Here is a 26,600-nt window from a genome sequence, read left to right on the forward strand (position 1 = left end):
CCGTAAACTCGAAACTCGGCTAACAGAACCCTTGTAGTACGCTTTAAGTAGTTCGACAAAATTCAGGTAATTTTCCAAAGTGTTGGGCGAGTGATCGAATCGAAGGCGGAAACTAAATCCAGAAATATCTGAATCAAGGGCAAATTATACCTTTCAAACTGCTGGATACCAGGACGGAAACCGGCTTGATTTTCACAAGTTCTTTTCTCCCTTGAACACTTGAAGCGTTTAAGGAGGATAATACCGAAATTGTTTACTGCAATGTCAATTCGACAATGCAATTTTGGTACAAGGGATCTAATGGAGCTAGTCCAACATAATCTGTCAGAATACGGCTCAAGAAATTTAACCTAATTTTGCGACTTACCATAAAAGTGAAGACAAACTGCACACAAACCAGTTTTTGTTGCGTTTTTTAAATTTTTTTTATACTTCCCCTCGACATAAATCCGGGATACAACCTTGAATGTAGGTATATCCGGCTTGCTTTGTGTTTGATTCCATCACATCCAGAGTCCACATTTATATTCTTAACAGTACAAATTTTCAGATGCTGGGGAAAGGAAATTATGAGCACTGTCATTCAGTTTTGAGGGGTTGGGGGAAGTGCTAGCAGGGAGGGGGGCATTTTTACGGGGTTTTAAATGGAAATATTCTTCGTTTCCCTTTTCACTTATATTTTTAATGTCTTCTTCTTTCTCGGGGCCACTGTCCACCAGCCCTTTCTGCCAACGTCCACGGAAAACATAAAAAAAAAAAAATCGTTCGAAGAGCACACCATGAAAACAGTGGGCCTATAATCCTCCATAACCGCGTAATTCATTTTTTATATTTTTGCTATGCTGAAGTTGAACCTTTCTTCCCCAATGGTTTAAGAACAGCTACTCAAGCACATGGGCAATTGAACTTGGTGAAAAGCTTTGTGACAATACCTCAAGAATACAAGAGCTTATAGATGCACAACTGCTTGATTTTTATAATTCAATTGTATTTAATTTTGCTACGTTTGTTTAACCCACAAATACTTTCAGTTTAACTTTAAGAATCTTTAGCATAAAGCGCCAGGGTTCAAGGTGGGGAAGCCCAACTCACATATGGAATATTTTCCCTTTATTTTAAATTTTAATGTATACCGTATATGTATTTCCAGCTTTCACTGTCTAAAATTAAAAGTTTTACCTGTTAATACACTTCAATTTCATTTTAATTATAACTGTATATTGGGGGATATAATTCCTTAATCGATTAGTCCATTTTTGATTTCAGTATCAAAGCGCTTAGTTTACAACTGACTCTGGATTTTCATGAATAAAATTTTTAAAACGGGGATAAATATGAAAAAATTATAAAATAGTAAAAATAAATTGATAATTGCATCTGCAGAATAAAGCAACTCGATCGTTTTTCTTCTTTTTCGCTATGCATTCCTAAATTAATGAATCAATTGGACTGGTACTGGACACGTGTGACCTTTTGACAGACAAAAGTTAAGGGTAGATGGTAAGGGAGGAGGGGTCTGCTATAAGGGATACAAGCTGGAATTTTCTCGCACTTGAATCATTATTTATTTGAGATCTAGTAATTAGGTTTCACAATATAATAGTTACCACGTCTGTTTTATATACAATATCAGGTGAGAAAATGCGGGAAGTATTCAAAAAGTTAAAGAGTTATTTGTGATAACGAAAGAATATAATAAACCATCATACATATTCCTAAGTAACACAGTATAGTTTCGTCTACGTACTAGATAATTTTTCAGATGATTTGAGCAAATTCATACTAAAATGCACCTAAGTAAACTTACCGTGCTCAATTAAATATGAAAGGACAAAAAGTTTGGAAACCGAACCACTTATCGAGATAATTTTAATAATACCAATTACTGTTCAGAAATGTTTGCTATACATTTCTTGAAATGGGGGGCAGTTTGTTTGAGATTTTTTATTCTTTTAAGAACTGGATAATTTGCTGCTGATAAACTACTGATCATACCTGAAACAGCAGGAAGCCTCCCCCCCTACTTTAAGACCACCTCGAAAAAGTCTAAGACTGGTCCAGAAATAAATTTAAAGATTAGGGTCTATAAAAGCTTTTTTTGTGTATTCCACCCCATGTTTCTTTGGTGAAGTCACCAGGCACATCCCCCTCTCATGACAGAGCCCGTATACACCTATCTCACTTATATTGTTATAAATAATTAGCTTTGACATAATGTTCTGATGAGCTTTGGTTGAAACGATCTGGCGTTGTTAGAAGCTGTATCGGCTGACAACCACATCAGCAGATTATCAAACAGTTCGTGATAAAGAACTGTAAGTAAGGAGCGTATCGGCCTAATAGTAACTGAAGCTCTAAAAATCAAACTTTGATAAGAAAAAATAGATACATCAAAATAATTGAATTTTTATGCTGATTCAAAATATGTAAGATTCATTGAGTTTAATTTTACCCATCCAAAGCTGCGAGCATGAGACAATTTGCCCCATTTTTGAACAAGGAAAGAAACACCCCCAAAAATTCAAGCAATTTTAATGAAAATCACACCTTCCGATTCAGCATATGAGATAACCTTAATGTACAGGTTTCAAGCTCCTGTAAACAAAAACGTAGAATTTTGTATTTTTTGCCAGAAGAAAGATCACGGATGCGCGTTTATTTGTTTTTTTTTTTTTTATTATTGTTTTCCCCAGGGATGATCGGTTCAAACCAATGGTCGTACAAGATCTAGAGAGCTCATTTGAACGGAAACCAAAAGTTCTAGTACCCTTTTCAAGTGATCAAAAAGATTGGATGGCAACTAGGCCCCTCCCATGCCCATTTTTTCCCAAAAACATCCAATAAAAAATTCAAGATAGCCATCTGATTCAGCATAGCTAACAGGTCCTATAACCAGGCTTTTGATGACAACATGGCCTTCCATAGTCCCTTGGGAAAGGACTGGAAGTTATTTAATTTGCTTTTATTGTTAACAAATAGTATTTGTTATAGGGAAATATACGGAAGTTTTCTGGGTAATTTTCTGTGGGAAAGGGGGGGGAGAATTTCTCGTGTAGAGGAAAGTTTATGGGGGAAACTTCCCAGGATAAGTGTTACAATGGGGGGATTTTCTGGGATAATTTGAAAGACAATCAGAAATTAAATTAAAAAAACAAGTTTTTTTTCAATTGAAAGTAAGGAGCAACCTTAAAAATTAATATGAACAAAAATTATTTCATATATGAAGGGGGCTGCCCCTTCTCCAACCATACACTAAAATCTTAGAGTTCTTTAAGAATACTTCCCAATAATTTCAATGGGCCTTGTGTTCGAGCAGTCTTTCTTAAAGAACTGTGACAAAAATTCAAACTTTAGCATTAAAAGCAAGGGCTGGAGATGCGACAGCCCCCCCCCCCTCATACACAAAATAATTTCCGTTTGTTCTAAGTTTTAATGTTGCTCCTTACTTTCAATTGAAAAGACCTGTTTTTTTTATTTAATTTCTTTTTAGGAAGGAGAAGTTTACTAAGTTACTCGATTTTGCCAATGTTTATGCACCAAATTGGTTCATAAGCTTCTTAATTCTTTATATGAATGTCATACACTTCAGGGCATTTTGTTTTCTTTCAAATAATTTTTTTATTGTCTTACCTGAAGATGTTCTACCAGCATTAAGATGTGCATATGGCTGTAACAATCCCCAAAGATCTCCATTAGTGGCTATGGCGTGTTCTAGCACGGAAGCCGTTAGTAGCGCTTCTTGTTCTTGAGGAAGACACTGAAGAACAATCTCTTCAAGAAGATTTTCGATACCAGCAGTCATGTACACAGCTGCGTATCTACAACAAGTATTTCACAGATGTAGTTCTATTTACGTAATAGATCTGTTCATAACAGACACAGTACTTAAAAGCTATGGTTGCAGCCAAGTATTTTGTGTGAAATTCATTTTTAATGAAGGCCACATTTAGTGGGTGGGGGTATCAGATTTTATCCCTCTCTCCAAAGAAGGCACAAAAAACGCATTAACGTACACACTTTGCAATTATACAATAGCTAAAAAGACCCTTAGAAAGGGTTCCCATAATTGACCATCTCCCCTCTAAATTAAAATGCTTGGCGAGGTTCTATTTTTAAGGCATATTCTTTTTAATTAGTTTATATTTCCTTCTATTTCGACATACAAGTATGACTCATGTTACATTATAGTATGACTCATGTTACATTATAGTAACAAAAAATTGGTTATATATTGAGAACAAATAAGTTTTAGCAAAGGAGAACCCATAATAAATAATTATGTAATGAGTACAGAAATTAGACAACTTACTCCACACTGACAATCCTTATGAGAATAGCAGATGTCATGTTGCTTTTGTATATATTACCACCAAGCACATAGACACCATGGGGAGGGGGAGGCTTTTGGGGACGTGCACCCCTCCAGCCAATATTGATATTTATACTATGCATTATAAAAAATTTTATGTTTTCTGTATAATTTAACTTTTTTTCAAATTGGTCTTGCCTTCTCCAATATCAATCATACGTATCTGTCTCAAAATGCGTATCTGCGAAAGGCATCAGAAAGTACTAAAATAAATAAAACCTACTCATGAATGAATCTTCCAAGTCGAACATCCGCCATCCATCTATGGAATCGTCCAACGCCAAGTTGAAGACCTGCTCTAGCTGTTTTAGTCTGTTTTAGCGCTTCAGGGCCAGATACAGTATACATGGCTGCCGCTCGCATGGATGCCTGGAATGAAGTAACAAAAAAGTAACAACATTGAAAAAGTAATGGAGGAAATAGTAAACCATAGTAGCCATACAGAAGAAAAACGAGGAATAAAATCAGACACTTCTTTAAGATCCTGAACTAAAATTATAAATTTATAAAGGAAGCAGACCACTGAGTCCGGAATACTCAGATGAAAGCGAGGGGTAGTTTATTTCTTATTTTAAGAAAATTCCCCGTATCATCTTTCAGTTACATCAACCCAAGTGGTCCAAAAATGTTGTATGAAACTTAGTCCAGATTTTATGCATTTTCAATTAACTTTTTCTGAGAATTTTCATTTACACAGCTATTGACTAACTTGAGAGAAAAAAGATTACATATCAATGACAACCTTTTGCGGTGTTTGGAATAATACTTATTTCTGCAAGAATTAGCAGCAAAAAAAGTTGCGAATATTTCGTCCAAAGTGCAAGCGAATTTTACAAAGGTATTAAAAAAAAGTAATTACATAAAGAGGTCAAAGAATCATGATCTTTGGAAATTAATATTCATCATCATCTTCATTTGCGGTTAGTAAGGTAAATTATAAAAACAAATTATCTACGATAATTAGGAAATTTAAATCTGAGAAATCCACGCCTTTGTCGTACTTTTTGGTTTAAAGTCAAGGATTTTTGGTACTAAAGTTGGTTATTAATATCAACCTGAAAACTATTTCCTAGTTTTGCTTAGGTGAAATACCACTGACGATATTCCTTTTCTTCCATCGACCCAATGGTCCTGGAAAATCGAAAGAAGGCTCTGGCGAATGGAAGTAAGAACTTCTAGTATCTTAAACATTGTGCCGCGGTAAGGAGGCGTTTTCCCATTTTTTGGCACAAAACGATAATTTTCCCACAAGGAGGGAGACAAAGCTTTCAATTGCAAACTCTGAGATGGTCATCCAAATTAAAATTCCCAAAAGCGTGTATTAAGTTTCCCAGTTCCAGGGGAAGTAATACCTCTTGGTGGCGCATTCGCCCCTGAAGATACACGTAGTCCGTTAAAAATAAATAAATAATAGAGAAGTATATTTTGAAACTTCATTTAACTAAGTTGATTCAGTTGATGGTTGATAGAACTATGTACAGTTATGTATAATTGCACGTCAGCTATTATGGAGAAGCGCCGGTGGATCTTCGCGAAGGTAGGAGGAAGAGAGGGGGAGCGTTGGCCTGAAGTCTTAAGAAATACTTTTTGCATACCAGACTTTTCTAGCTTTCCGTGAGTCTTCAGGTAAGTATATTTTTTTGGGGGGTGGGGATTGGGTTCAAAAATAATTTCTAAATAAACTTCATTCGCGGTAAATTTCCATATTAGGCTTGTAACATGGGTACTACAGGCAATAGCTCCCTTCTTATTGTGGAGACGAATATTCATTTTGGATAATTGCACTATATTTCGAAAAGCAAATACACTAAATGAGCTTTTTTACTTGAAGCAATATTTTGCAAAAGTTGATTTAAAGAGTCGGATTCGATGGGTTGTCAGCTCTCCTCATACCTACTGTTACCTCGGATATGGTATCAAAACGAACAGAAATGAAGGGGACACGGTACAGTGATGAAGAGGACATAAGCTCTGTCATATCTTAAGGTAAAGCAGCGGATGGAAATTATATCCGTTGCTTTATATTTATAAATTTAGCCAAGAATCTGGCTGTTCCAGTATTTTCCTATTAGAGTCCACAAGATGAACAAAATAAAAAGGAAGTAGAAATAGATTTGAGATTCCCAAATTGCTTCAGATCAATAAGAGGTAGGATCTTTTCCTTAATCCACTCGACAAAAAATCTTTTGTAAAATTTTGAGAATATGAGAGTAAGGAAGTTAGGACGAACATCTTCAAAACCAAACTTTCTGATTTTCTTTGGCATGGGCTTTAAAGCCCTGTTTTCAGCTTGTGGAAATTAACCAGACTCGGAAATCTTACTGAAAATGGTAGATAATGGTTTTGAAAACAAGCCAATCAAAGCTTAAATAATGGCTCTACACGTTTTCTTAGGCATTATTTTCTTTTGTCGGTCACAAAAATACGAATACATGGGGAATTAGGTTTTGGATTTCAACAGTACTACTTCTTAAAAACCCTTCTATAATCTATGAATTGGTCATTTTTGATAAACTGCTAGAAACTAAACTGTAGATCATGGTTGTCCCCTTGGGGACAGCCTAGTGAAGAACAGCCCCTAGCACATAATGGCCGAAAATTTAAAAACTTGTTTTCAAAAAACTGTCACGCGAGGAAGCATCACCATTTGAAGCTTATTCAAGAATGGTAACTATTATTTAATCTTAATGGCAAACTTTATAGCGAAAAAACATTTGGTAATTTCGAAAAACAGCCTGAAACCCCACAAAATGGGGTCAGATCGAAATTAAAGCTTCACCGTTGGGATCTCCATAGCTAAAAACAGCATACAGGGGAATTAAAGTGCCCTTTCATGAGAAACAAGGAAAATAACTTTTTAGCATGGTAAGCAGTGATGCTTAGTCTCTTTCTAGGAATCCAAGGACGTAGACTCCATCAACTCTTGAAATTACACCGAAAAGTAAAGTGATATTTCAAAATTTTTAAAGCAGAAAAAATGGATTCTTGTGCCTAAGGAACTAAACAAATAGAAAAATCTCTAGAAATTATTGTGTGTTGCTGATTAATGCGGCCTAATTTCGGCATAATACCGCCCCTTACAATTTAATTACGTTCTTCTGTTATAATTAAACTTAGTATAGTTTGGCTACATTTACTTATATGTGATCCCATCTTGTAATCCACTCATGTTTCTATTCATATCCCTCTGTCGAAAAGCTTTTTGCGTACGTCCCAGCTAAGTGACGATTATCACTATATTCATTGCTTATAAATTAACTGTTAGTGCTAGCGTTATTAAATTCAGATTATTTGTATGAGCGATACACTGTTTATTATTACTTGTATATATCTTTGTACATATAATGACTTATTCATTACAAAAATGCAATAAACACAATCACTATTAGCGCTATGGTACATATGGATAAATATGTTCAGTACACTTGGGAGCGGAAGGTACCCTTGCTCACTATTATCCTTTCTTCCTGATCCTTGCCAGTCTCCCTCCCTTGGCTTCCCCTATGAAGTAAATATGCCTTTGCAAATGCTACGATGTCATAAAGATCAACTAACCGAATCTGTCTCACTTTATTTTTGAAAATGGAGAAATTCACCCTTCCATTTTTGGCACGATGATATGAGTTGGTTGGCTAAAAAATTTAGCTTCTCCTGTTTTTCATAGCAGCGCGCGTTTTTCACTTAGAGTTCCCAATAAGGACTAATAGAATATTCAACTTGTCAATGAAAGTCGTTGCACTTGACTAAAAAGCATCTAAGAGCGATCGCTTGTATTATAATAATAAATTCCATGTCAGCGAGAATACTCCTGTCAAAAAGAATACAAATCGGATATAGATCAAATGTTGGCCTTGGTACCCTTTGACAATCCTAGTTAATAATTAGACGTTTTTGACATTGAAAGAAATACCGAAGCACTTTTCAATAATACGCATTGACACTCCCTCAAGTTGGAGGCAACGCTCTTGCATTGCCTATAGTGTGTACCTGCCATGTATACATTTTCCAACCACTTGGTATGGAAGAAATGATCATAAAAACTCGACAGGAGCCCATTCGATTGAAAATATAAGCCCCTCCATAATTCACATCCGCCCCCTCCCCCATTATCACTCCATGGTATCAGATCAAAATTTTTAAATGGCCAATTTCTTTAAAAAAAAGTGGGAAGTTCCAACCTCTGGGTCAAGGGCCGTTAACTATCCAAATCGCCAACTGTTTACAGGTTGGTTATACTGTGGAAAGGGGGAAGAACATGCATGATTTTGGGTGTCTAATTAGCTCGGAACTTTTAAAGGTCATTCCCTGGGCGAAAGGAATACATACTCTATTGGGAGTGGGGACGGGTTAGGATTTCATTTATTTATTCATATCAATGTCTGTTAGTTTAAAGCTGGGATCATCATTTGACTTGATTTTGCCTGTTTTAACTTTTAATATGACTCTTTAAGTTTCTTAGGAAATTTGTGTTTGGAAAGTCCTTTTTTAATTGATCTTTAAAAACGGGTCCACCTTGGTCAGTGATTCTTTTCAGGTTTAATGTATTCCGGTACTTTGATATATTAATCAGGCATATTTGACAACACACACCCTTGAACAATCTATCCTTGAACAACGCTACTTTAACCATACAGCTGCTACTGGTGGACATAAAAAAAAGGTTTGGAGTTACATTCTCCTAAAATTTGAGAATTTTAGAAGACCGTTTAGTCTACTGCATTGGAGATTTCACTAGTGAACCACCGAACGGTAACTTCAAAAAGTGCCTAAAACTGAATTCTGAAACTAAAAAGACTGTCAAGAACTGCGACAGTTTGATCGGAATCTAAAGCTTCCACCTCTACTTCCAAAGTCAGTTACACACATACTTGTTATAGGCTACTATACTTGTTATAGTCGTCCAGGTTTTGATTTTTTATGAATATCAAGCCTCGATGTGTAGTTTCATGACAGTTTGATCGGAAATCTAAAGCCTCCACCTGTAGTTCCGAAGTCAGTTGCACATATTTGTTATAGGCTATTGTACTTGTTATTGTCCCCCGGGTTTCGATTTTTCATGAATATAATTCATGAAAGTGTTAGTAAATAAATTTAAAACAATTTATTCGACATCAAGCATTATGACAATGTTTTATAATAAAAAAGACATTTCTGCAACTGTGTATATTTTCATATTGATTTTCATCGTAAAACCAGGTAAAAATTAAGTTTTTGGACTCAATTGCAGAACATCAGCCATTTTAGCAAAATTACACCGCACCCACTCTATTCTTTTGGTACATGCATCACCTAAGTTTTAGCTAAGTGTGGAGAAAATTTATGATAAGCAAATCATAAAATATTTTTGCTTCATTTTCTTTTTTTTGGCTCACTTTCAGAAGACACAATACCTCTGCATTTCACAAGTATGATAGTTGCAATAAATTGGAAAAATTCGGCTCTATTCGGATGCGAAAATTCTAAGAGCATACGATAAAAATATGCAAAAATGGCAGAATTTTTAACCTCAGTCTAAACTTGCATTGTGGTTATACATTTTATAATGTTTTAGCAAATGTTCTTATAAAACAAGAAATAGACCATAATATGAAAAAGCAAACTCGAGAAAAAGCAAAACCTACTTAAAGCCTTTTCAGTAATTTCCTGGCACCAAAACGGGAGCCAGGGTATTCCCCTTGGAAAATTCCCCCTGAAAAATTACTCCGCGGAAAACTATCCTGCCAAAAATTCCTTTTCCGCGGAAAATACCACCCCTGCGGAAAATTCTCCTTCCGATGATTCCCTCCCACAGAAACTTCCCCTACGCGTAAAACTGAGCAGCCACAGAGAAAGTATAAAATAGGTACCTCAAAATGTCGATTAGATGTCCTAAATGGTAACAAAATAACCAGATATCAAAAACAATTTTAGCACAGGGACAGGTTGGTCTCCGAGCACTTTCGACTTATAAAAAAGGAATAGAACTCTCAATTTCCGATCTAATGAGCATCCTACGAAGTTTCTACGACCACGAGGATGAAGATGAGGAGGGATAAGAAAGGAGCATCCCCCCTCCCATACGGAATGAATTCTTCTCATCTTGGGATTTAATGCTGCTCTTTACTTTCGTAATAATAGCGTAGACCAGAAATATTACCGGAAATCAAGAGAGATTCTAAATCAATTCATACTTCTACCTCCCCCCTCCGCCTTTCAATAAGAATTAATTCTGTATTTATTCGAAGGCTCAATGATAGTTAGAATTTTTTATATCAACATATCGAAAACGTTTCTAGGATATGGGCTCTTTGGTCTCTAATCTCTTTCGACTTAAAACTCTCAATTTCCGATCGAATGAGCATCCTCCGAAGTTTCTACATTTATGAGGGGGAGAGTGGGATGAGGAAGGGGCAGCCACCCTTCTATATAGAGTAAATTCTGCTCATTTTGGGGCTAAATGTTAATCTTTACTTTCATAATAACAGCGTAGACCAAAAATATTCCCAGAAATCAAGAGGGATTAAATATCAATTTCCATAAGGGTGCTGCAAGGTGGCAATTCCCTTCTTATTGCATAAAAATGTTTCTGGTATCTATTTTAATGATTTATTTAACTGAAGTGATTTGCTTTGTAATACAGTGATGTATTTTTAAGAAGGAGGTAGGCTTTTGTGTGGGGGGGAGGGGGATAAGATATCTAAGGAATATGTTTCAATGGCCCAATTTTTAAGCCTCATTGAGCCTCCAGATATAAATTAAATGAGTTTTTTGGGACTTGTTGTCTCATCCTTTTTGAATCCCACGTATATTTTGGTCTACGCCATTATTATTGCTGCTGAGGGGAGGAGAGTAGTAGTATTCTAGTAGTGATCAAGTTGATTCAGGTAATGTTTGATAAAAATGTGTATAGCAAGTTGTAATTTCGCATCAGTTCTTACGAAGGAATGTCAGTGGGTCGTTGTAGAGTTGGGAAAGGGGGTGGATGCCTGAAGCCACATCGGGAAGTGTAGTTTTTAATTTTTTGTAAAATAATTTCTGTCCATTTTTCATTCCCAAACTTGTTTTTGAATTAAGATATCCAATTCTAATTTAATATTCCTAATTAGTGGCTTTTGATTTATTTCATTACCTCATCAATATTTGCTGAAAGTTTAAACGAAATGCAATCAGCCGTTCTTGGGATATTTCAGATACACTCCTCTGACAATCAAGATGCACATAATATCTTTTAATTGAATGTTGATTTAGATGCTCCTAGGATATTGCAGATACGCCTTTTTTGATAGCTTAAATGCAGATAGAATATTTGATTAATTTAATGTATCCCTCAACATTCCCCGATATTTTTCCTCAATACCCTAAGCCTTTTCGGATGATAAATCCCTTTCCAATGATAAATCCTGCATATTAAGAATGGGTAAATTGGATTTGCAATCCTTGCCCCTGACCTTTTTAAGGAGAGGGTCAGAGGGGTCACATAATAAGGCCAGGGGTATGTTGCCCTCCAATCTCTCGTCAACTCATCCTCAACTTACATTCAAAGTTTCAGCCTTGTACCGTCAGTCGTTGCTGAGATATTGCTAATATTCCCTTTTGACAACCAGCAAGGACAAACTGTGTTTTGAATTTGTTTGGCATCCCTCTCAACATTTATTTAAAGTTTCACCTTATTTTTTTTTTTTTTTTTTTTTTAGATCCAGGATCCAGCATACCCTCTTTTCTTAATAATAATAAAAAAAAAAAACTAAAACAGTAACAATAAACAACTTGCACAACTTACCTACAACCCTTGTACCGGGGGCTCTGGGAGGGAAAATTGTCAACTCAGGAAGCATTGTTATTGTCCTTTAAATTATTTTGAATAAAATGGCTATCTCAAAATTTTGATCGGATGCATTAGGGAGAAAGGGCGTTGGGTGGGGGGTTTGCTCTCTGATAACTTTTGACTCTTAAAAAGGAAACTAGAACTTTTAATTTGCAACCAAATGAGCCCCTTCTGAAGTTTATATGACCAACCCTTCCATATGAAGTACCTCTGGGAAATAGTATTAATAGACTGAAGCTTCATGGCTGTTTACCGTAGGCAACGATATAGCATTACCTCTGGCTTCGACAGGAGATTAGAACTTACAATTTCCTTTCTAATTAATATCCAAAATTATCCCGGTGGAACATGGGGAGGAGAGGGGTATTATCTAGAACTTTCAATTTCCCTTTTAATTAATATCCAAAATTATCCGGTTGGAACATGGGGAGGAGAGGGGTATTATCCGAGGAGAATTTTTTGGGAGGAGGAGGGATTTCCCACGGGGGGGAACTGAATTTTTTATGGGAAAAGCATCTAGCACATACCCAAACAATCTTATTGATTAGTTATAGTTATTTTTAGACGTAGCTTCAAGTCTGCTGAAACATAACATTACTAAAATTAATCAGTTGATTCAGATGCCAACGATTTATAGCGTGATTCAGTGGCCATATGATTTACGCCAGAGAATAAGCAACAGAGAAAAGCAATAAATAAAATATGTTGCTAATTTTGATTGAAATGTAACAATACGTTATTCTATTTGCCTGCTTTTTTACTTTAGCAAAAGATCATAAACTGGGCGGCATTGAGATTTAATGAGTGAATCAATTCCGATATCTGGGTAGAAGTCTGACTTAAGGTGAACAGAGAGATCATACCTAGTATTATATATGCTGATGAAGTATTCTCTTAATTTATACATGTTTTGTAGGAAGTTTTCCCTGAAGCTTAAACTGCACCTGTTCAATACTTATATCCTTTCTGTATTAATGCTCAAGAATGAGTCATGAAAATTATCAAAAGCTGCCAAAGTTTTCACAAAATTTAAGTTTTCAGCTGACTCAAAAGAAACAGGAAGATTTCCCTATGATGTTTAGTGGTGAACTACCAGCCTTTTGAAAAGCGGCAAGCAACAGAATATATTTGGGCGTTCCCGTAAAGTGAAGCGATCATTCCTAAATGAACTGCGGTCTTGACCCAAGATCTTTCGACGTAGAGGCCAGCTGTTACTTCCTCCTGAAAGCGTAGGAAGACCAAAACGTAACTTTTAATATTCTGTGTTTGCGTGTATGCTTACACATGAACAATATGTTTCCGTACATGTTTGCGTCCGATAGTCAACTGTACATTAATTTGTTTTTTTGGGGGGGTGTTTTCCTCATTGACTTGCATAGTTGAGACAATCAATGAATTTAAAGCTAAAGAAAAGAAAAGTGGAATAAATCGATTTCTCTTCTGAACAGCTCAATTGCCAGATAAATAAATTCCCACATTCTCACTGTTTTTCAACTAATTCGACCAATTAAGTTTAATCCTCCAAAACAAGTGATTTTTATGCAGGTCTACAGAAATAAGCTTATCCCCAGTTATACTTTTAAAAGGACGGATAGCTAAGAATTGAGCTGTAGAAATAAATTTTAAGGAGTTGTGACTTATCGAGGTCGATAATTCATTACCACACAATGTGCTTGTATGTTGAGACTTGCCCTTTAATTAAGGTATCAATGCGTATACGCCTTAATTGTCATAAGTTACTTCTGGACTGCTGCTAACAAGCTTTATAGGTTTCCACCCAACAAATATAGACAATAGAGCTACAGTTGAAGAAATATTAAACACTGTCGGTATAGGGCTACAATGATTAAGTACAAGTCTTATTCAATACACGTCTGCGACGAGAACAAAAAACATTTCCCCTTTTAAGAAGGCAGCTAACAGTAAATATTAAAGCGTTAAGTGTAAAAACGTAATATAAGTACCCAAATTTTGTGAACTAAAATATTATTGTCTATTGTTTGTTATCAGAACCTGCTTATTTAGATGCTCAGTGTAGCCATAAACAAGTAAGATCTCTATACTTTATTGTAGTGAAATACGCTATGGTGGAATGAAAAACTACATAAATTTGTGGATATAGCGAAAAAATAACACAACAGGAAAGCTATTTCTAAATTTTCACTCCTTGGATATTAGGTAACTCTTACGATACTACCTCATACAAATACGAGGTGATCAATTACCTCCTTAGGCTCCGTTACTTGAAAGACAGGTCAATTTAGAAACTGATCAACTTCTATGACTGTTTTATAACCTACCGTCTCAACACCTTGGGTAATATGCCCTAATATAAACATTTCGTCTTTTTTATACTTAAATAAAACCCAAAAATTTGATATCCAAAACCAAAAACTAAAACATTTTTCATAAGCACAACCAAAATGTTAGTTGGCGATGATGTCAAACTTGTTTACCACGACATCATCTCCTAAGAGGGTTTAATAGAAAAAAAAAATTGAATCGAAATCTGAAAGATTGAACAGGACCTATTATAACCTCAGCCTCCTCCGTCTTGCTTTTGATCTATGGCGGGCGCAAGTGCATCATCAAGGTTATGTCCACCGGACTGTCAAACAGACAATCGGACCAGCGCTTCTTCGGTCGGCAACTAGGTCTTTCCCAACCTACTGCGCGAGGGTGACATTCGCAGGTGGTCTTTGTCCTTTTGTTGCTATTGAAGTCGAAACATCGCGGACCTTCGATCCTTCTTAGGGACTTCGACTTAAGAACGTTTATGAATTAAGAATTGCACTTGCTGATTTCCACGTCTCAGCTCCGCAAAACATTGCAGATCCGACGAAGACACTGAATATACGCCATTTTGTTGTGCAGCTGATGTTTGGTGTTCGTCAGAGGTATTGGTTTTCCAAGTTGACTGAAAAGTCATCAGGATGAGAGGACGAGTCAGTGGCCATGATTTATGTTTTATTCCACTTTGTCTAAAGTTCAACTTTTGCTGCTCCATCTAATAGAATTCGCGACGCTCCCAACAGTTGCTCCATGGAGTCAGCCAGAATGGCCAAGTCATCTGCAAAGTCAGTGTCTGAGAGTACATAATCCCAAAGTTAGATCCAAATTTAAGACAAGAAATAGTCTGTGTCATAATGTGGTCTATGATGAAGTTGAAAAGTTTCGTGGCGAATGCACATCCTCGGCGCACCCTTGTCGTTATCTGGAAGAACGGGCTGCATCAGTCGTTCACTTTAACATAGTCTTCAGTTCCATGTAGCAGAGCTTTAAACAGTGTGCAATATTTCCAATATTTCTAGGGTAGGCCAGTCGCCCTAAGAATCTACCATAGGGCTCGTCGGTTGACTGATTCAAACGCATCAGGAAAGTCTACAAAGGCAATAAATGATTTTTGTCGGTATTCCGTGGCCTTTTCTACCATTTGTCGAATTATAAAAAAAAACCTACTCAATGGTTGAACAATCCGATACAAAACCCCCTTGCTCTGAACGCCAAACTTCTTGAATTATGTTCTGACATCAACCTACAAGGATCATTGAGTAAACTTTCTTAATGACAGACAGCAGAATTATTCCGGCATGGTTCAGCAGTCACTTCTAGAGTTTTTCTTCTCCTATAGGGGGATGATCATATCCATATGCCATTCATAGGGTGTTCCCAATCAACCGCATTGTAAAGAACAGGGTGTGCATCAACAGGAGTATAGTAGGCCCGGTAAATTTTAGTAGTTCTGAGCTTAATCCACAGATGCCAGGAGCTTTATTATTTTTGAGTCATTGGAATGCAATCCTAGTTTCTGAGTGACTGAAAGGCTTGTCTGCGGGAGCATTAGCTTCAGGTCTTTGCCAGCTAAATTGACTGGGAAAAATATAAGAAGGTAGAAACAGGATAGTTTTATTGAGGAGCGAGCAGAATTAATCCTTGCGTTGCGCAAGGCAAGAGTCCTCGTCAGAAAGAAGTATCCCATCCCCTGGACAGAACAGGTCCCAAAGTGGGAGTTTTATTTTCTGTGAAATGCCCGAGATGTTTAAACAGAAAACACATGTCATACTTTTTCGCTGCTACTATGATTTTGTCAGCTTGCTTGAAAGGTCAAAAGCATGGTCAAACGGTCAAAAGTATTTTTAAAATCGTACTCTTTGTTCTTGTGTTTCTTATAAAGTTAACGCTGTGTTCAAATAACCTCAAACTCCTTTAAAGATTGAAAAGCTGAAAGTTTTATTTCAGCATACACACTGTCTATCTTTTAAAGCAATCTTTCAAGATTAAATATTAAGCTCCTTTGGGTTGTTTTTTATTGTTGTTGTATTTATTTCTCTACCTATATTTTCGAAAAAAGGGCACAGTACCAAGATTTGAAATGAATGTTGTAGGAACTAACCTTGATGCAAGAATCTGCAAGACCCGATGAGAGCACAACTCTAAACGCAGAGGAAACTTCATGCTTAGAGCATAGCCCAATTGGCTTAGAAAGGCGTTGAGTTTCTCTAGCAATTCGAAGAAGGGCCCTCTGAAGAAGGTAAGCTAAACGGGGTACTACTTCCATTGAGACTCGGTCAAGATCTTCTCGTAAACGTCCGTTTTGTACAACACGTAGCACATCATGGTTATTCCACGGTAAGTTTTGGAGTTCCACAAGCCTTCAAATAAATGTCATATTAATAGCGAAGACACAAGAACGGCATACGTTAGCAACAGCAATCAAGGGTGAGTTCCAGAAGTCAATAACTTAATAACTATTATTAAATATCCGTTATCACCTTCTCCCTAAAATGGCTCTTAACGTCCTTATGTCCATATAATAAGCCGTTGGTAGAAATGGTTATGTTCATTCTGCACTTGTAATGCTAATAATTGGTTGGGTTTTTTTTATCAGTTTTGGATCGCAAATAATAATAGATAAATGTTTTTCATTATCGATCGTTCTCTTCAGGAACGCACCCCTAGTGTATGTTTTTTATACTCGCTGGTTTTTCATTTGGCTCAAGTTAAAAACCCATATTTACAAGTATTATTCACTTATAAGGGCTATGATTTTGAACTGCCTAAATATTAGATTGGAATGGTGTAGCCCGGCAGTGAGTTAGTTCATTTTTTAGAAACACAGCAGAGTACGTGCAGAAGATACCATGCAGAAGATATATTACGTGCTGAAGTGCTGACAAGATACTGTTAAAACATCGCATTTGGCAGCAGAGCAAACATTATTTAGGCAGCATTTGATGACTCATATTTTTATATGCCAAAGGCATCAATACTTCCCATATGCCTAGCATCAGAGTATTCTTTTTGGAAAGAAAATGAGTTTTTGATACTGTCTATATATGGATAACATTTGGATTAAATTAATTATCTTTCTTACAAAACAAAAGAAAAAAACAGAATACCAAAGTCGTTTCTTTGGATTGGCAAAGAATAAAACTCATGTGTTTGGGTTTGCTCTTTTTAAATTTTGCGATAAGATTCTGTGAAATTTAGTAGATATAATCAAACTGGTCAAAAAGTAGTACATTACATGTTACAAACAAATTAACACAGGCAGTTGAGCTCTTCAATTAGTTATAAGGTAGATCTTCAGTTTACGATGCATTATCTAAAGTGTTCACCAATTAAAATTAATGGTTTAAACTGCGTATTCGATGCCATTATAGGCCCAAAGAGGGAAAAATAGATATTATAAAACCACTTTGTCAAAATTTATTAGCTAAAGTTTAAAAAAAAACTTAACCAATGGCCATATATAGTTACACCTTTCACGAAGCAAACAGATCTATTGTCTGTTTTAAGTCTACCAACTTATTTAAGAAAAATGTATTTTCAGTGGCGCCTAAGTTATGGTTACCAGAACATAGATAGAATATGTTACACCCTTCCACATGAGGTTTCCCTCCCCCCAAAGTTATCCTAGGACCAAAGCTAAGAAATAATTTATGAACACCAATAGTATAGTAATATTCGCATTTTTTTAACACTCAGTTCGAGTCCGCCAGAAATATCATTTGATTTTCTTTTGTTGAATACACGAATTGTGCACATATACCCACAATAAACTTCTCCCTAGCTTCTATTTTGTCTCGTCGATGGTTTTAAACCCTCTTGCTTTGGTCGATGGACTTTACAGTAGGAATCTCTTATTTAAAAAAAAAAAATTATGGATAAGAATTTGGCAAGGGACTTCCAAGAAAAGAATATTGCACAAATAAACAAATACTCAAATAATATATGCTCATTTCATTAAAAAATACAAATATGTGTCTATTACGAGACACATTGCCAACAAAGTTGCAAAAAGTGATGCTTTGAGCGATTTTTTTTTCTTTGTCTTTAATATTAGCTTAGGATTAATGTCGCTTTTAGTAAGTTTAAACCAAAATACCAGCTCCCCTTTGGCCATGGATGTATCACACAAGTCCCGTAAACTTTATAAAACAGCATTATTTAAAGCAACCCCGAGGAACAACATTTTTTAAAGCAAGCCTAAGGATGGTTGGCAATGGTTGACCAGTTCAAATACTGCTCAAAAAAAAAAAAAAAAAAAAAAAAAAAAAAAACTCGCCATATCTATCACTGAAGGTGAACTATGTGTGCCATTTCCTCATTTTATGCTAATATAATTACGATAATCATTATACAACCCTCAAGGATTCAATTCAAAGAAAAAAAGAATACATTTGATTAAAAGCGCATATGACATAAAATATAACATAAACACGAACGGTTATGGCACACAAATATGACATAAAAAAAGGTATATAGAAAATTATGACATAAAGACAAGAATACAGGTTTATCTCTATATACCGTGCATAACTAGATATAACGTGTAAAATAGGTTCTGGAATATCTATAGACAGATAAGATAAGGACTTCTTCTGGTTTCTGGTTTTTTTCCACTTTTTAAGGGTGTTATTAATAAACGAAAAAAAAAAACAGAAAATTTTGACTCTGCCCTCTCAGAACAAATATTTAATAATCCAGGCCATACTGTTTTATTTAATCAAGCTAGCTTAATTTTGCATGACAAAGGTATTGTCCAGCACTGCAGAGAAGCTGTTGAAATTTATAAATACCAACATTTAGGTCTAGCTTTGAACAGAGATTCAGGTGACTTAAGAATAAATGAGTCGTATTTCGGTTTTCTCAAAAGAGAAGCCGATACTTTACTACTACTACTAATAATAATAATAATAACGTACTGCAGCACCAAGCCGCCTGATGCCAACACAGCTACGCACGCTCCTCCTCCAACCTAATCTATTCCAGGTCTCTCTTTACACCCTCCCAGGAAGTTCCCATTTCCTTTAAATCTTTATTTATGACATCCTCCCAACCCAGACGAGGACGACCTGCTGTCCGTGTAGCCCCAGACGGCTGGCCAAAGAAAAATAATTTTCGGCAATCTATCATCTTTCATCCGCAGAACGTGGCCTAGCCATCTCAACCTTTCTGTCATTATAGCCCTAGAAAGCGGGATTGAACCACATTTTTCGTACAACCTACTGTTTGATATACAGTCAGTCAGCCGGGTACCCAGAACAATCCGTAGGCAATTTCTCTGGAAAACATCTAGTAAATTTTCGTCCGCTTTTCGGAGCGCCCATGCTTCAAAGCCATATTTGACTACTGTCATCACTGTTGCTTCCAATATTCTAATCTTGGTTTGCAGACTTATCTTTCTATTCTTCCAAACTTTTTTTAACTGTGAAAAAACACCCTGAGCCTTAGCTATTCTACTTTTAACATCTTCACTGCTCCCACCATCTTTACTAATAATACTACCAAGGTTAAGTGAAGCTGCCCACCTGATCAATCTTTTCGTTACCCAACGTCACCTTTTCATCTTCACTTATTCCTAGCCTTAGTGACTTAGTCTTCTTAACATTAATTCTCAAACTTATCTAGCACCCTGAACTCGCAAAATCACTGAAATAAACGTTGAACCACTTCCCCAATTACATAATAAAATACATCATCAACACCTTAGGTTTCAAAGGGTATCCGCAAGAAATGCAATGGTTAAAATCATAAATTAGGTGACATAGTTCTCAATTTATTTAACTGCTGCTTCGTTTGTTTGAGTGAATGAATTTTTTCTTTTATTTCTCAGTTGTTTGTTAGCATCTGTCGTTGGCAGTTCAAATTTGTTTGGATTTTTTGCAAATCGCGGATATTGGCGAATAACTCACTTTATTATTTGTTAGGTATTTGATTTTAATTCTTTTAATTTTTGGTCTTTTATTGAATTTTATTTAATTTTTTGGCGTTTTTTTTTCTTTCATTGGTTTTATTGTACTTTCTGCGCTTGTTTTTTGGTTTTCGTTTTTTTTCTTGATCATATTATTTTGTTCACGCTGAAGAAGAGAGGCTGATGTTCTCTCAAAATATTCACTTTCTGTGTTTTCTTCAGTATTTTCATTTGGCCTTTAAAAACACATTTTTGATCGTTTTCTCTCTTTGTGTTATGGCAGGCCAATGTGGTTTCAGAAATTATAGAATAAGGATTTCATGGACCTTACAAGCCATAGGTACCCTAAACGCAGTTACGAATTCCAATAAAAAAACCTAAAGTAATACTGTTGCAAAATACTCTTACAAAACTAAATGAACTAGATCTAAATCGCATGGGCAACGTGAGGTGTTGCGGCAACCTTTGTTCGGCTTTGCCGAGTAAAGTGTTGCGAGAGCAACACTTTGGTTTTGTTTCCTCGCTTCGATTAAACGCTGAAGTTGTTAATCTGTAAGGATCTTAAAATAAATACTAGGTACAGAACTAGCAAAAGTTGCATATCCCTCATTGCTGAATATGATTGTAGCCTAACAGCCGATTATTACTTACAAGTCCCCTACATGTCTTACCACTGGAGCCAAATTGGTCTTACCATCAAATACACTAGAAACAAATAATAGGTACACCAACTAGCAAAAGTTGTGAAACCCTCATTGCAGAAGATGACTGTGAGCTAATAGCCGACTGTTACTTAAAACTCCCCTATATGTCTCACAATTGGTACCGGCCTACTTTTGGTTTGAGTGTTCACCTCACTACTGAAGTTGTCAACCCCTTTAAACTTTCAAACGGGTATATCTCATGAAGAAATTTTTCTACCAAAAAATGGATGATATATCCTTTGATCAGCTCATCAAGAGCTATCGACTGCCGTCGAAAAAAAAAATCTACCTGTCTTAGTTCAAAAGTTGACTTTTTTGCCGTAGGCCAAGTTTCTAACGTCATCACTTAGAAAGGAGCAAAGGATCAACTCTAATTTCTTTATCAATGAAAGGACTTTTAAAGTTTAAAAGGCACATCTAAGAGCTATTGACTGCCGTCGACAAAAAAAAATCCATCTATCTTAGTTCAAAAGTTGACATTTTTGCCGTAGGCCAAGTTTTTAACGTCATCACTTAGAAAGGAGCAAAGGATAAACTCTAATTTCTCTAGCAATGAGAGAGCTTTTAAAGTTTAAGAGGCAAATTTGATACCATTTCTCTACCTCAATCCCAAGTGCGAAAAACCAAATGATAAACTCAGCTAAAATCACGAACAGAAATGGGTAGAAACAATAGATTTTTGGCCCCAGGCAAGAAATCTACGAAGCTTTCAAAAATGCAAAGTCATATTCATCAATCCAGCCTAAGGTCCACACTTTCCGTAAAAACCACAGAGGCTAGACCCTTACCACTTTCTAGGAATAAGCTGAAATCGGTGTGCTAGGAAAAAAAAAACACGACAAAACCAAAGTGTTGCTCTCGCAACACAATTTAGGGCATCTTTGCATATACTTTTGTAGCACCGTTCAAGCTAGATTATTTCGACAATCTGGATAGTTTATGGCTGCTTTAGAGAGACAACTCACCATCTGAGACGATTCCTCAAAAGTAGATTTTTCATTTGATTTTATATTTACACAATTTACTAGACGATGGTGGTATTTCTAAATAGGAAATTATTTCTAATCTGAAAATTATTTACCTATTGTATGAGTCAACCCAAACGAACTCGTCAGCAACCGTAACGTTGGTATTAACTGTTTCTAAAGAACTGTGTCGAACTAGACGACGCACTGGTTCACTCATTTCACTGCCACTCATACTGGAGTATGTTGATGTCGAGTAATTGGTGCGAGCACTGCCATGAGATCGGAGCGTAAGCTGCTCGATTGCATATTTTATATCATCAAGTCCGGTTGCTTGTTCCAATTGTATAGTTAGGTCATCCTGAGAAAATAGGTAATGGTTAATTCCCAGTGCTCCTAGCTTGCGTGATCAAACCGGGATCAAAATTTTCAGTAAACCATATTAAGATAAAATACAGTTGGTGAAGATAATAATATAGTATATCTTCAATACCGCGACACTTTTGGTTGCGATTCTTTTATATGGTGAGGTTTATGCCTATATATAGAGAGCAGAAAGGGGGACAAATAACTCGCTCTAATCGTTTGGTTTTCATTTCAGACAGAAAAATTAGTATGCTACTTATTATGAAGTATTGCATTCTAGACTTTACATGAATCAAAATGTAGTCCTAGAAACTAAAAATTAAATAGTAGACTTGTCGCTTTATTTTATCATCAAAAGATTTAAATAATAATTGAAAAAATGCATTTTAGCTCAAAAGCAACCATGGAGTCTGTAAAACCCCTCAGCCAAGAACGTACATAGGATCTTTTCTCGGAGGGCCCATCAATGAACAAAAATTAATTTGGAAATTTGAAAAGGAAGTGTCAAGAAATTTGGCATATTTTGGGTAATCAGAGGGGACGAGCCCAAAATCTCTCCCCCTTTCCCCATCTGTGTACGTGCATGCCCTCAGTGGCTCAGCTGCCAAAAACCTTTTTTCCGTAAGGTTTACTTACCACATAACAACATCTGGGACAAAACGGATCCTTTATTTGAAAAAAGGTTGATTTTGATATTTTCAATAGTTTTATTGATTCGTTTCTGTTGTATTCCCTCGTATTTTCAGTTTTCGCAAATTTTCAATTGCGTATGGTGGTATTTAACAATTTATGGTCAACAAAACCTTCAAATAACCACGGACAACTGTTTAAGGGGTCTTAATCAGCTTTGCCCCCAACCAAAAGGAAGCAAAAATATGTAAGTCTTACGAGAATACTTTTCACAGTTCAACCCAAAGGCTCTTTATTTTAGACCACAATAAGCCTAAAACACAGCAGAGTCCTTGGTAGGAAAAAAAATTAAGAACCTCGATTTATGGGGCTCTCCCTGAGTAAGTTTTCAAACTACAAATCACGGCACAACAAGAAAAAAAAATAATATGTAATGTAGGATTTGTATAAAGCTCACGATTAACAGAAATAGGTAATATATTTTTGTATGATAGTTCTGGTAAAAACTTATACGTGTTTATTCAGATTCACCACGAATCATTTCATTCTTTAATTTCATGATTCAGTTCTCCGTTTCGTTTTTTTTTTTATGTTTTGACTCAAGTATGTTTAATCTAGGATTAGACGTCTAGTTGAAAAATTCACTTTTTAAAATTAAATAGTCAAATCTCGCCCAGAACAGCCTAGAAATTTCTGACATAGAAAAAATAGTAACTTCTAACACGAAAGTTCTAGTTCACCTAGAAATGCTAGTTCACTGCTTGGTTTTCGTTCAATTTGACGTCGTTGACAGTAGAAACTTGCTCAATCATATATATATATTTAAAATTAAGACAAATGGGGAACTAAATTTTTAATGATGAAGGCCCCCACGAGTAGATATATAATTTTTGGTAGCAGGAGGCAAAAAATAAAAAAAAGAAACAATGGTGAGAAATTGGCAGAACTTATGCCAAAACATAGCACATCAAACAGCTAAAAAAAGGTTTAGCTTTCCTTTGAAGGTGTAGTTGTCTTTGAGCATTAATAGATTGTTTGAAGTTTTTACAAACGAACAGTTTCATCGAATTTATCTAACGAAGTTTACTTATTTATTTTGAGCGTTCAGCGTGACAAAGAACTTCATAATTTTGATACAAACAAAAAAATGCTATAAAACTGTATTTTCAGGTGGGTACTGGGGACACAAAGCACAGCTTATAGATCCATGTCTGTATGTGACTGAACCACAGCTTATAGATCAAAGGTTCAGTCTGTGACTGAAGCTTTATATAAAAAGTAAAACAGTTCAAAATAGGGATGAAACCTTTTAATTGACAGTGAACAGATATAAAACTATTTAACTGGATATTTCGAACACATATACAGTGTTCATCATCAGCAGTAAAACTGATGATGTTAAATAGTTAAATAATTTTACATCTGTTCACTGTCAATTAAAAGGTTTCATCCCTATTTTGAACTGGTTTATTTTCGTCATGGAAAGGCAGTGTGGTCTTCGAAGTTATCTAAACCTTTATGTAAAAATATACTGATGTCATTATAGCTATCATCATAATATTGCATTTACTTTTTACGTCATATATGGCTACAACCTACGATTTTGGCGTCATTTCAACAATTTTATACATGAAATTGCATTTTTTTGGTGAAAATATTGATTTTATTTCAGATCTTTTGTGCTAATTACAAAAGACACTAGGTGTGGTACGTTCCTTTAAAATGAGCCATATAACAGCTTTCTACGATGTTCCAGTGTCCAGCTATCTTGGAAAAAAAAAGAAAAAAAAAGTTGCGTTCGATGCAAAATATCATCATAATGAGCAATTTCCTTATTTTTCATACCAATGGATTTTCCTTGCTGTTCAAGCCAAGGGGCTGTAATCTTCTTTTATATGGTTTTTAGACAAGGCGGTTCTAAATGATGTACTTTGTATCTGGTACTGATTTTAAAAGATATTGGCTGTTTTATTTCTTAGTATGGGACGTGATCATCTGTTACTAGGTTGCCACTACCCCTGCAACCCTGGTATCAACGCCCTTTTTACAGATAACTATAAGGTCTGGAGTCATCCTGTATTGTATCTTTTATCTCCAAAGAATTCCTGTTTGATGCATGGGCTAACCATACTTAAGTACAATTCGACTTTAAAGTAGCAGTAAAAATCCAAATTTCTTCCATATTTTTCACCCATCGTTCCTTAGAAAAATTGCATTCATGTTTTGAAATACTTGAAGTCTCTTTTCTTACTCGTCATATTTCTTCTACATTGGCTTTGTTTAATTAAAAGTCTAGAAATCAGTAAAACGTACAGCTCATTAATTTCACGAAAATCTTCAAGTTGTTAATTGAATAAGTACTAATCACTGGAATTAAAGCCAATATAAACGAGCAGCTATAAAATTCATTTGATTGTTCCCTTATATAAATTGGACAAGGGTTCTAAAAAAACTCACGTCAAAAATTTGCTAACACGCAATATCACCTGACTCATTTTGGTAAATAATACAAGAAAAAGAACAGTTATACTTTACCTTCGTTTGGCTTCTATGCCTTGTCCTTGGCGGTATTGCCTTCCTTAGACCGCATTTCATGGTTGGAGAGACTACAGTAGATCCAAGTCTACATAGAAAAAGAAGAAGATTAGCCCTGAAAAACCTATTGAGGGCGAATATAAGCCTAGTCTACAAAGGCGCATTGAGTGCAAGGTTGCCAGCTGTAGCACGAAATTGCTAAATCTAGCAATATTTCATCATATGCGTTACAGTAGCAAGTGCTACATTGAATAGAACACTTTTTCTCTTACATGACCTAAGCGTAGTAGTTTCGTACTACAACATTTTCTCTTCGTCTCGGACGAAATAATAAACAGCCTGAAAAAATGCAAAGAATTATTTGAAAAAAAGCGCGGACTGCCTTCTTGCCGTATTTCAAACAGTTCGTGGTAACGAACTGTAGTAAGGAGCGACCCGGCTCAATAGAAACCAAAACTCTAAAAAATGGAATTTTGATACCAATAGCTACATCAAAAGAATTGCATTTTAATGCTGATTTTAAATATATAAATTTCATCAAGTTTAGTCTTACGCATCAAAAGTTACGAGCCTGAGAAAATTTGCTTTATTTTAGAAAATAGGGGGGGAAAACCCCTAAAAGTCATAGAATCTTAACGAAAATTACACCATCAGATTCAGCGCATCAGAGAACCCTACAGTAGAAGTTTCAAGCTCCTATCTACAAAAATGTGGAATTTTGTATTTTTCGCCAGAAGGCAGATCACGGATGCGTGTTTATTTGTTTGTTTGTTTTTTGTTGTTTTTTTTCCTTAGGGGTTGATCGTATCGACCCAGTTGTCCTAGAATGTTGCGAGAGGGCTCGTTCTAACAGAAATGAAAAGTTCTAGTGCCCTTTTTAAGTGACCAAAAAAATTGGAGGGCACCTAGGCTCCCTCCCACGCTAATTATTTTCCCAAAGTCAACGGATCAAAATTCTGGGATAGCCATTTTATTCAGAGTAGTCGAAAAACCTTATAACTATATCTTTGGAGACGACTTACTCCTCCAC

General features: G+C 35.8%; 1 protein-coding gene across 5 annotated transcripts in view; it reads right to left on the reverse strand.

Annotated features, from left to right (window-relative positions):
* The window catches only part of LOC136032025 (ankyrin repeat and BTB/POZ domain-containing protein 2-like), a 195,492-nt gene that overhangs the window by 40,332 nt on the left and 128,560 nt on the right, over window positions 1-26,600 (reverse strand). For all 5 annotated transcript variants that reach the window (XM_065712108.1, XM_065712106.1, XM_065712107.1 and 2 more), the window contains 5 exons: window positions 25,571-25,658; window positions 22,156-22,400; window positions 16,567-16,825; window positions 4,593-4,738; window positions 3,631-3,818 (listed from right to left, as the gene is read on the reverse strand). In XM_065712108.1, the coding sequence (XP_065568180.1) occupies window positions 3,631-3,818; window positions 4,593-4,738; window positions 16,567-16,825; window positions 22,156-22,400; window positions 25,571-25,658 (926 nt within the window). The remainder of the gene's footprint in view (window positions 1-3,630; window positions 3,819-4,592; window positions 4,739-16,566; window positions 16,826-22,155; window positions 22,401-25,570; window positions 25,659-26,600) is intronic.

This window comes from Artemia franciscana, chromosome 10 (genome assembly GCF_032884065.1).
Source record: "Artemia franciscana chromosome 10, ASM3288406v1, whole genome shotgun sequence".
Lineage (NCBI taxonomy): Eukaryota > Metazoa > Arthropoda > Branchiopoda > Anostraca > Artemiidae > Artemia > Artemia franciscana.